Genomic DNA, 12,005 nt, shown 5'->3' on the forward strand with positions numbered 1-12,005 from the left:
ACCTGGGGTTATTAAAGACCACAATATACAGTTATAGTGGAAGACAACGGCATTAGAATATTTAGAATAGCTGGGAGACTGGTGCGGTGGGGACAGCCAGCTGATCTCCCTGGAAAAATATCTCAGTAAGATGGAGCCGAAGTTGAAGGTCATGGGCTGGTGGTCTAGGCACAGGGGTCCGCCTGATTTTGTACATGGAGTTTGCAGCGTGGCTGTGGCCATCCACTTCTCGGTGTCCGAGGCTGTCTTCCCGATACAATGGCAGCAAAGTTGAGGCTCTTCACAGGGAGAGTTTGCTAGCCCCTCCCCGGTATAGACGAAGGGGAAACTGAGGCAGGAAGGGCGCTGCCCAAAGGTGGGCCGTGAAGGGACAGAGAGGTGGTGCTGCGTCCCAGCCGTCCCCAGGTGCAGAGCAGGCCCGGCTGATGGTCACACCTGGGGAATGCTGCCCATGACCTGAGCAAGGAGGCTGCGGGGGTCAGCAGCAGCCTCGCTGGGTTCTGTGGACGGGGCCTCCGCAGTGAATGAACAGAGTCCTTTTGTTGTACTGACCTTCCCGAATGTTTTGGTAGAGAGGGCCCCACCCTGGGGGGATGTGAGCCTGGTGATGGCAGGGCTGTGGGTCTGCGTTCCCCACGGCTCTCTCCCTGGGCCTGGGGATCTCCAGATGTGCCAAACTGCCTGTGGGCGGGGCATGTTGGTGGGCTCAGCGACTCTCTCTGTCCCCACCAGGCCTTCTTCACCGAGCGGTACCTGCAGGAGCACCCCGAGGCCCACGAAAAGATCGAGAAGCTCAAGGACCTGATTGCTTGGCAGGTAAACGTCTCTCAGCAGCTGCAGGGTCGGGGTGGGGAAAGCTGAGCCTGGGACCAGATCCCTTTGGGCCTCCTTAGCACACCTGCCAGCCGCCACAGAGTGTACACAGCCATGTTTGTACTGGATAAACCCACCCACCGCTGCTGCGATTAACTGGACTCCTGGCCATTGTCATGAGTATGAACACCTAGAACGTTCACTCTTGCAAATGAGCTGGGTCTGTTTCCTCCCCTCGGTCGGTGAGTTGCCTGCTGGAAAATCTTTGGTATCAACAGAGCAGAATGTTGGGGGTGAGGTCGGGGGATGACTCCCAGAGGTCATGGCCCCAGCCTGTCTCAGGCGGGTGGTATGGCAGGTGGGGGTGGGGAACCGCCAAGTGCTCACCCTCCTATCCCCTCCGCCGGTGGTCAGGGTTGCGGGGAGCATCCCAGATGTACTTCTGCATATTCTTGGGCTTTTCTGCTTGTGCTCCTGGGGCTCTCAGTACTTCCTTCAAGGGATGTGGTCTGGAAAGGCTGGGGATCTCTGGAGGGTGTCCTGGGCTCCGTGGGACATTCCTGGCTCCTGTGTCTGGGCTTTTGGAGTTTTTGTGAGCCTGGTGTAGTGGGAATGTCCAGACCCAGCTTCTGTGGGAGCTCTGCCCACCTGCTCTGGACTTCGGGCAGCTGACTCCTTTCAGTTCAGTTCAGTTCTGTTGCTCAGTCATGTCTGATTCTTTGCAACCCCATGGACTGCAGCATGCCAGGCCTCCCTGTCCATCACCAATTCCCGGAGCTTACTCAAACCCATGTCCATTGAAGTCAGTGATGCCATCCCACCATCTCACCCTCTGTCGTCCCCTTCTCCTCCCATCTTCAGTCTTGCCCAGCATCATCTGGCTTCTTTAGGCTTCCTTTTCTCCTGTGGGAGGCAGGGAGGACACTGCTGATCTGTGCCCAGCATGCCAGCCTGAGGGCAGAGAGCTGAGGGGGGCAGAGACCAGGGTCACCCTGTGCCTGAGCGGCATCCCTCCACAGCCCGGGAGTCCCAGCTCTTCCTTCTGATGAGCGCTCTGAGCACCAGCTCCTGACCTCCCTGGAGCCTCACTGTCCTGGCTTGTCCACCATCAGCCCGTGGGTTACGGGACCTGTTAGGGCAGAGCGGGCCTGGGTTTCGGTTTCAAGCCAAGTTACAAGTACTTCTTTCATATCTATGTAATATATGGGTGTGTATTTTGTGATAAAGTGTGTGTGACATACAGGTGACCACCTTAGTCATTTCTAAGTGCACAGTCCAGTGTCACAAGTCCACTCACATCATTGTACAGCCATTACCACCATCATCTGCAGAACTTTCTCATCTTGCAGACCTACGCAACACCCAATAAACAATAATTCTCCACGCTCCCCACCCCTGGAAACCACCACCCTGCTTTCTGTCTCTATTCATTTGATTATTCTGTGCGTGCCTGCTAAGTCACTCCAGTCGTGTCTGACTTTGCAACCCCGTGGACTGTAGCCCTCCAGGCTCCTCTGTCCATGGGATTCTCCAGGCAAGAATACTGGAGTGGGTTGCCATTTCTTCCTCCAGGGGATCTTCCCAACCAGGGATCAAACCCTCATCTCTTATTTGCATTATTCTAGGGACCTCATATAAGTAGACTCATGCGTTGTTTGTCCTTTTATGACTCTCATTCCAGTTGGGATTGGTCTTCCAGGTTCATCCATAGTCATGTGTCAGAATCTCGTTCCTTTTTAAGGCTGAATAATGTTCCGCTGTCTGTATGGACCACATGTTGCTTATCTGTTCATTCACTGATGGCTGCCTGGGTTGCTTCCGTCTTTTGCTGTTGTGAACAATGTTTTTATGAACACAGGTTTACAAAAAACTGCTGCTTCCTGCTTTCGCTTCCTTTGGGTATGTGTCCAGCAGGGGGACAGCTGGATCGTGTGATACGTCTGTCTTTAACTTTCTGAGGAAGCACTGCATTGTTCTCCACAGCAGCTGCGCTGCTTTTTATTCCCCCCGCCAGGCAGGCACCATGGTTCCAATTTCCCCACATCCTCGTCAACATTTATTTTCTGGTTTTCTTTTTCTTTGTTTTATAACAACCATCCTAATGGGTGTGACTTAGGCATTTGATATCAATTTGGCCTTGGAATTCTTCTCTGGTAAGACACCTTGGGAGCTGAATTTAAGGGAACTTTTTACAGAATGGTTTCTTTGCGCAGGATATAAGCTTTGTGTAGGCAGTCTCTGTCTCTAACTTAGAAAAAGAGGGAGAGGATTTACAGGTCTGAATGATTCCATTTTAGATGTTGTGGGAACCAAAAGGTACAAAATTCAAAACTCTACTGAAGGCTGTAAAACCATTGCTACACAAAACCTAGTTTGGCCTGCAAAAAGTTATATTGATTTTTTTTTCCCTGTAAGCTTTTACAGCAAATTGGATTTTAAGAATTTCAGGCCCTACAGAGGAAAGTAATTTGTTCCCCAGAGAGAACTTTATGTCAGCACTATGTCATCACCCCTAATAACTATATTAAAGGATGAATTTTAAAGCAGTTCACAGGAAAGTTGAAAAAAAAATCTGTTTTCTAGCCACTTCATTAAATCAAAGAGTGATGAAAAATACATATTCAAAACATTACCTGTGATCTTGCTTTCATTTGCCGATGTTTTGAAAATCCATATTTTAATATCAGTAATCGAGTCGTATGGTCAGTAACAGAAAGAAGTTTGGGGTTACTGGGATGCTTTCTTTTGGTTTTGTTTGTTAATTTGTTTGATTTGTTTTTCTTCCCTGAAGCTCCATCAGGGCAAAGTGAGGTTTTCCTCCTGGGAATCCCAAGGATTCCTGGGCAGTGTCCATCCCTGATGTGCAATCAGAACATCTTGGTCCCTAAAATCACTTGCAAAGGCTGGTTATTAAGTCCCAGGCAGCTCCCAGCTCTGTTGTTGCCTCTGCTGAAGCAGGGGGTGTTCAGTGCCTTAGGGGTGGGAGTTGGGGTCCGTCAGGGGCCGGTTGCGTGCATGGGGCTCTTCCAGGTTTGCAGCCACAAGCGCCAGTCCCTTCTTCAAAGGCATAGCTCGCTCTTTCCGCAGACACAGCTGTCTTACAGAGCCTCCCTGCTGTGGGTCTGAGGATGAATCCGTGTAGGCTCAGATGAGCCCGCTGAGGTGCCCACATATGTGTCTTCTGAAATGCACAGAAATGAAAGCCTAGACCCTCTCACCATCCCCAGCTGATGACAGGCCTGACTGAGGTCACCGGGGGCAGTGCTCCTGGAGCACTTCACGCTGCTCCTGAGTGCTCTGTGCGACCAGCAGGCCGTGAACCCGTGGAGGAGACACACGGGAGCAGATTTCACATACAGCACCGCTATTCTGAGAGCCGGCCACATGCTCACTTTGAACTCAACATGTGACTTTGCTGGGCTTCCCAGGTGGCTGAGTGGTAAAGAATCTGCCAGCCAAAGCAAAAGACACAGGTTCCATCCCTGGGTGGGGAAGATCTCCTGGAGAAGGAAATGGCTCCAGTAGTCTTGCCTGGGAAATGCTTTGGACCAAGGAGCCTGGTGGGCTAGTCTGTGGGGTCACACAGATTCAGACACGACTGAGCATGCACCTGAGGACACATGTGGCTTCTGGGGATGACCTCCTCCCCCTCTGGGCTCTGGGAAACTCTTTAGATGTTCTGATTCCTGAGACCTGCTCTAGACCAGATCAGGACTATGGTTCAGGAATCTGCCTGAGAGATTTTGATGCTCAGCCTGCTGAAATCCAAAGACCATTCCAGGCCTCAGTCCATGGCTTCCGTTCGTGTGCTAAGCACTTTGTATGTTGGAGTGTTTGCACAGAGCATCTTTTTATTCATAGCTTCAGTTCAGCCCCAAGCGGACATAGAACAAGGGCCCCATCCCACCCTTCTTGTAGAAAGCTATAACTGACCAATGTCAGGGACCAGTTGAAAGGATCAGTTTCACCTGCCAAATTGCCCTTCATTCAGTCCCAAGACCTGAACCAAAAGGTCTTCACTTTAGTCCAGCAAGTGGCTTCTTTGATGTCAAGCATCTGGCCAATTAAGAGTTTTGTCAGACCACCAACAAAAAATTACAGAAATGACTAGACTTCATTTTGCACATTTGAGAAAGCTCCATTGTAGAGCAAAATGCTTTCAGTGTCTAGAGTGGCCGGGCTGTCACCTTGAAACCACACCCCTATCCTTGCCTTCATTCCAGGATAGACAAGACACGTTTCCCGTCCCACAACAGGTTATCCCCAGCCTGCCATTGCCGACCCCCAGGAATCTAGAAGATTTCTGTGAGCATCTTCTCCTGCTGAATCTAAACAAACTGCAGCCAGCCCCTGGAGGCTGCCACCTGTGAGAGTAATATGCGTGGGGAAGTAAAAGGTCCCATCTCGTTTGAAGTCCTAGCTGTACACTGTCCTCCTGGTGATCACGGCCAGAAAGGGATGCCCGGAGTTTACCTTGGATGTAGACCCAGCTGTTAGCCGAACACGCTTTGTGCCTGCGCAGCCCAAGAGGAGGCTGAGGGGTGTCAACCCAGGGGGGGTGCTCACTGATCCTGTCCTCTCCCAGAGCACCACAAGAGGCTCCAGCTGCTTGCTATAAATGGCAGCAAATACATTTTGTGCATTGATTCATCCTGATAAGATTTCTTGAATTTGTTCACATGAAATTCAATTGTGGACTTAATTATCCTTCTTACTAATAAATCTGCTCATCTACATTGGTGTTCTGTCATATTAAGAAAATCTGTTTTTAATCAGTATTTTGATTTAATTATAAATTATTAAGAAGAAGCCTCTTAGCTTGATTGCACTGGAGAGCATGTACCTCCCAGTCGGAGCCTCGGGGGACGCAGAAGCTGGGGGAAGAAAGGCGCCTTCCTGACACCCACCCCCAACAGCAGGGACTCTGGAGGGTCTCTGGGACTGGGGAATAAAAATGTCCCTACGATGCGTTTAAAGGTCAGCTACATCACGGTCCGATGTGAAGCGTCGGCGTGGAAGTTTGTGACAGCAGTGTTGGCAGAGAGGTGATTATTTTTAGTTTTAAGGAAGGATAAATTTGTTTTTCCTTTCCAAATAAGAATACCCTTCAGGACTATAGATCACATATAATTCGGTTTTTACATTTTGGAATAGAGTTCTCAGTTGCCTGTAGAGGCAATATTTTTAGCGAAAGAATCTTTGCACAGTGACATGGCCCTTTGCAAGTAGGTCAAGTTATAGCTGTGCATGTATGCTAAGTCACTTCAGTCATGTCCAATTCTTTATGACCCCGTGGGCTGTAATCTGCCAGGCTCCTCTGTCCACGGGGATTCTCCAGGCAAGAATACTGGAGTGGGTTATAGAGGCAGTATTCTTAGCAAAGGAATCTTGGCACTGTGACATGGCCCTTTGTGAGTACATCAAGTTACAGCTAAACAAGTCCAAAATGCAGTTCTTCTCAAATTCAAGTGGAAAGCACAGACCCGTCTCTTCTGGGGTTGATGGTCAAATGCAAGTCAGGCAAAGCAACGACACATCCGTGCCCTGCACGCTGCACTAGATGTGTCCGACTTAAGACACAAATGCTTTTCATTTACACATTTTGGTTTGGGAAAGTAGCATGCCTGGCTGATGAATTTAATCAGCTGGTTTGACTGGAAAACCGAAACAGATGCATTTTGCACGTGGCTCGCCACTTTCTGCCGGGTGTACATTGCTCTTTTGAGATCATTAAACAGGAGATAAGGAATGTCAACCGGTATGTTTTTCAGATTCCATTTTTGGCCGAAGGGATCAGGATCCATGGAGACAAAGTCACAGAAGCACTGAGGCCGTTTCATGAGAGAATGGAGGCCTGTTTCAGACAGTTAAAGGAGAAAGTGGAGAAGCAGTATGGCGTCCGGACCATGGTGAGCAGCTGGTGTGGCAGGGGTCGGGGGAGCACGTCTCTTCATCACGCCTGCCGGGGTCCAGCCCCGGCTGATCCAGGGTATTCGAAGGAGGGACAGCATAGGCAACCTATTTATTTAAATATTTATCAAAGATATTAAGAGTAATAGAATGAGGATAGCTCAGTAGGAAAATTCAGTGGAGAAAAGAGGCTGAGTAGCTTGGTGTACGCGGGAGACCAATAAAACTTCAAGACAAGAAGTTTGCACCACTTACGTAGGCCACAGGCGCCCTTCCGCTCTCCCGAAGGAGAGGAGACACTGAGGCCTCCCCGGTCGGATCTTAGAAGCCCAGGCATAATTAGCAAGCATGGCGGGTTCCTCGCTCCAGATGGAGACTCAGCCAGAATTTGGGAGAGAGAGCGATGAGGAGACCAAGTTTTGGTGAACAAGGCCCGCACTTTATTTTCCAAAGTAGTTTTTATACCTTAAGTTGTGCATAGAGGATAATGGGGGAAGGAGTGGAGTCATGCAAGGACAGCAGTTCCTGATCCTAATCGAAGCCAGGCTTTCAAACTTATCATATGCAAAAGTTCAGGTGATTTACATCATCTTCTGGCCAGGAGGCCTGTTAACATTTTAAGAAACTTATATTTCTCTAAAGGTGATTATTCCAAAGTCAGGCACCAGCCTCCAAAAAAGCATTGGACAAAGCTGCATTCCTATAGGGCAAAGGTGAGGTGGGATCAATCAAGAAAAGACTTAACTCAAGGGTCCAAGGTTACAAACATTGAGGCTACTACTTACATTTCTATACACCCATTATATCAATCAATACACTGCCAAGGACACAGTAGGTAAGGAGTATGGAGACTTAGCAGCAAACATTGGCCCAATAAGTGAAAAAACCCTTCACCAATACAATTTCTAATCAATCTTTTAACTACTCAAAGGAATCTGTGTTTAGACAGTTTAGAACATCTCCTGCCTCTCACAGTTGGGAAGCTCTGAACAATCACATGTGGCCGGAAAAACCTATTCAGGCAGGCTAGAGGATTTCCAAAGGAGTTTGTAGGTTAAACACTGTCACACCCCGAAATTATTAACTGGAGCTGTAAGCTAACTCTTTTTTCAGAGAGAGGTAGTGGGGGACAGCCCCCCGTAAAGTCAGAGGTGTAGGTGAAAGCACAAAGCAGAAAGTAGGCAGGCTCTGGTTTTGGGGGTAGATGCTCGAGAATTTCCAGGGGGACTCCTGAGGCTCGATCCCGCCTTTGCATATGCCGAGCCTCCTTCCCCATGACCTTTGTCATGGGTGGAGCTCCTCACGCTGGCTCCTGGCAGTGATAGAATTCCAGTTGAGCTATTCCAGATTCTGAAAGATGATGCTGTGGAAAGTGCTGCACTCAATATGCAATATGCACTCAATATACAATATGCCAGCTCCCGGCACACGCCGTCTGACCATGACAGGCCCACAGGGCAGAGTACCCAAGTCCTGCCTGTGGTGCCCGCTTAGGAAGTAGGGCAAGGAACCTCTGCCCCTTCCTCAGGTCCTCTGCCAGCGAATCTAGTCACCTCCTTTCAGTAACTGGAAATGTCTGGGTGAGCAAGCTTGAGTAAATGTGCTTGATCACCAAGGACCCTGCCGATGGCTGTGAATGCAATCTCCCCTAAGAGTCAGGGAGCAACAGAAAAATCTCATCAACCCAATGGGACTCAGGCTGGTTCGTGGAAACCCTACTTCCAATCACACAGCAGAAGCAGAGGGTTAAAGCGCACACAGGGTAACAGCACACGTGATGTCCCAAAGCTGAGATGGAGCCTGTGCCCAGGCCAAGGGCAGAGTCGTTGAGGGGAGGAGCCATTCACTGAAGTCTGAAACTTGCCTACTGGAGGAAGTGGCCATTGATCTAAGTCAAGGATAAGCTGCAGGAGGTGGGCAGGATGCTGCCCAGAGAGAGGACTCACTCAGCAAAGGCTGGTGGCAGGAATCTGAGTGGCAAGCCCGGGGCTGGTGCAGACACAGCCATGCCTTGGGCAGAATACAATTCGTAGGGCAGACTTAGAAAGATACCCAGCCTCACAGAGCCTGGACTGCTGGGAGACTCTGTTCTGGGGTAAAGGGAAGACCTGGGCTTTTACTAAGAGTTTGTGTAAGGTTTCTGAGCCAGGGCTAACATCAAGAGCATCATAAAAGAATGGCTGGTAATTTTTTTATATATTGTATGCATCTTTTTTGGTTTTGGGTTGTTTTTTTTTTAATGTTGGAGAATGGTTGATTATCAATGTTATGATAGTTTCAAGTGTCTGACTCTTTGCAACCCCATGGACTGTAGCCCTCCAGGCTCCTCTGTCCATTGAACTTTTTAGGTAAGAATACTGAAGCAGGTTGCCATTTCCTTCTCCAGGGGATCTTCCCAAGCCAGGGATTGAACCCTTGTCTCTTATGCCTCCTGCACTGGCAGGCAGGTTCTTTACCAGCTGAGCCTGCGGGGAAGCCCGGTTTCAGGTGTACGACATACACATAAATGTATCCATTCTGCCCCAAACTCCGTTCCCATCCAGGCTGCCACATAACACGGAGCAGAGTTTCTATCCTTACTGATGCCAAGTACCTGGCAGTTTAAGGCCTGTGGTGGGCTTGAGACAGTCTTCACGAGCTGGGTCTTAGCATTTCTGGGGGCAGGGCCAGGCACCACACCTCAGAGTGCTCCCGTGGTGTGCAGTTCAGAGCATCACTTCCTTCCTTATGGGAATCTTGGTGCGTCCTAGCCTTGACTGTGGGCTTGGGGGATGTCTGCCCAAACAAATGGTCCCATTTCTCCACCGTTCAGAGGTGAGCATCAGTGTGGCAAAAAGAGGCAGTGAGACCTCTTCTGGTCTGGAATCCCGTGCCCACTGGCATGGACGGGGTGTCTGTGAGCAGGTCTAACAGGTTATCCTGCAAAGGGAAGGCAGGCTGCAGCAGTTACCCCACCACTCAGGACCCAGAGCCCTCTACCCCCTAAAGAACCACGTATCCAACTAGGCACGCCATTCTGGCTTCATTTTTAGCCCAGCTCCATCTGTCTGCCGTTCTCAAAAGTTTGCTGCTCTATGTTGAACTGACTTCTTTTTCCACACATCTGTCTCACTTAGCAAACGCTAATTTAGTGCTTACCATGAGCCTGGTACCTTTCTGAGTTTTTCGTTTTGCAAGTAGGAAGTGCAGCCTGAGGAAGGAGGCGCTGCGGACGTTTCGAGGTGGGGAAACCCACCTCTTTTAGAGGTGGAGGAACCTGAGAAGGGCCCCTATAGCCTGAGGCCTCATGCTCGTAAGTGGCAAAGCTCTTCTTCTCTTGCCCTTGTGGTTGGAGACAAGTCAGGAGCAGGACTCCTCCCCAGATGGGTTGACTTGGCTGTGATTACACCCTGCGCTCCCCCACCACCACCCCAAGCCCTGCTGGCCATGCCCAGGCCCCAGTGCCTCCAAGCCTGGGACCTAGTGCTCATCAGATGAGGTGTCTGTGGCCTTGGCTAAAGCAGAGCACGAGCTGAGAGTAACTCAGTTGCCGGGCTATGGTCTGAAGACCCAGCAGGCAGGAATCCAAGACTGTCAGCCCCACAGGAGCAGCTCCAGATGAACTGGCTTAGGAATCAGGGTGCTCTCCTGCTTGGCCACCGCAGAGGGCCCTCCATGCAAGTCAGGGTCCTCGAGCTGCGCTTCATCACTTTGGAGCTTACAACTCATTACAATCAGCGTCAAGTGGCGGGAAGAGTTTCAGAGGGCATCACAGTGCACCTCTTTCAAAGTCTGACGCCACTTTTAATTCTTTCTAAGAAATAAACACTTGTGCAAGCTCTGTGTTCTCTTTCTAAGTGAAACGCTTCCTCTTTGATCAATCATTTCCTGTATATTTCAAAATGACAGAAATCTGTCTGGCTCATCAGAACATCCTTCATATCCCTGTCTTCTGCTGTGATTCATTATTTCGGTGCAGGCTTGCTCTTGAGCACGGGGGCGGGGGTAGCGGGGCGGGTAGGAAGGCGGGGCTGTCATGTGGGCAGCGATCTGCCATCCTTAGCTGGCAGATAAGCCATTTGCACCACACCCTGAGAAGGCATCTTTTCCACCAATGTCCGACCCCTTTGTAGGGGCAGCCAGGGCATCTTGAGAATGCTGTCAGGAACAGAATTAAGTAAGGGTGCATTTCCCACCCGTGGTGCCTTGTCCCCTGGAGCTGCCTTCCTGTGTCCCCGCTTCATCCTGGGACCCCCAAAGGCAGGTTCTGCAGCCAGCCTCCCTTGAGCAAACAGGAGGCCTGATACCCTGTCATTCTCTGAAAAATGTGGTGATAAAATGCAGTCTGGAATGAGGCTTCCCCTTCTTATCTACTTTGAGAACTTTCAAGCATCTCAGAATACTTTAAAAAGCAATATACTGTCATCCGGTTTAAAAAAAAGATGGATTTAAAAATAAAAACCCCATAGAAAGGACATAAACCATTTTGTCAATTTTTCTGAGCCAGCCTAAGCCGTAGAAAGGGAAGACTTGGACGCCCTCTGACTCCTAATCTGTGAGCGGCTCCATCAGACCCCCGTCCAGTCCACTCAGCTTTGGCCTCATCCTGCCAACCCTGGGCTCTGAGGAGCTGCCACTTCCTTAAAGAAAGTACAGGAACCCCAGCTCCTCCTGCTACTTGGGGAGGGAGGTGTGAAGAGCCCGGGGCCCCCAGAGTGGAGGCCACGAGCCTCAGTCACGTTCAGCACCGGCCCTGTGCCTTTGCTGGCCCTTGGCCGTACAGGAGGCATCTGTCCATAGGCTCCTGAAAGAGTTCCGAGTTTGTCCTCCACTCCTTCCTTCTCTGGTTCATTCAAGTCTGATGAGAACAGGGAGCCTCCCATGGCCCTGCCCCTTCTCCACTGTCATCCTCTATCGCTTTCTGCATCACCTGGTTGCGGCCCTGAGCGCAGACCCACCCGTCCACCTGCCTCTGGGCCCCTCCACCCCTGTGCCCAGAAGAGCCCACGCTGTCCAGCCAGCCCCTCCAGCTCCCTGGGCTGGTCCCGCTCCACCACCATTAGCAGACAAGACACCCAGGAGCCGCTGTTCATCCTTCTCGGGTCCTCGCCATGGTGAGCACAGACGGTGCTGTGGCTCACCTGTCACCCCTGCCTCCAGGACTTTCCCCCTCCACCCCTCCCTCGGGGCTTCCCAGGTGGCTCAGCAGGAAGGAGTCTGCCTGCCAGTGTGGGAGATGGAAAAGACACAGGTTCGATCCCTGGGTTGGGAAGATCCCCTGGAGGAGGAAATGACAATCCACT

The 12,005-nt window shown here is 50.5% G+C and overlaps 1 protein-coding gene across 4 annotated transcripts in view; it reads left to right on the top strand.

Moving 5' to 3' along the window:
* Positions 1 to 12,005, top strand: part of DOCK1 (dedicator of cytokinesis 1) — a 556,998-nt gene that overhangs the window by 523,933 nt on the left and 21,060 nt on the right. For all 4 annotated transcript variants that reach the window (XM_070781087.1, XM_070781089.1, XM_070781088.1 and 1 more), the window contains 2 exons: positions 733 to 816; positions 6,585 to 6,722. In XM_070781087.1, coding sequence (XP_070637188.1) covers positions 733 to 816; positions 6,585 to 6,722 — 222 coding nt within the window. The remainder of the gene's footprint in view (positions 1 to 732; positions 817 to 6,584; positions 6,723 to 12,005) is intronic.

Source organism: Bos indicus, chromosome 26, assembly GCF_029378745.1.
Source record: "Bos indicus isolate NIAB-ARS_2022 breed Sahiwal x Tharparkar chromosome 26, NIAB-ARS_B.indTharparkar_mat_pri_1.0, whole genome shotgun sequence".
NCBI classification, from domain to species: Eukaryota; Metazoa; Chordata; class Mammalia; order Artiodactyla; family Bovidae; genus Bos; species Bos indicus.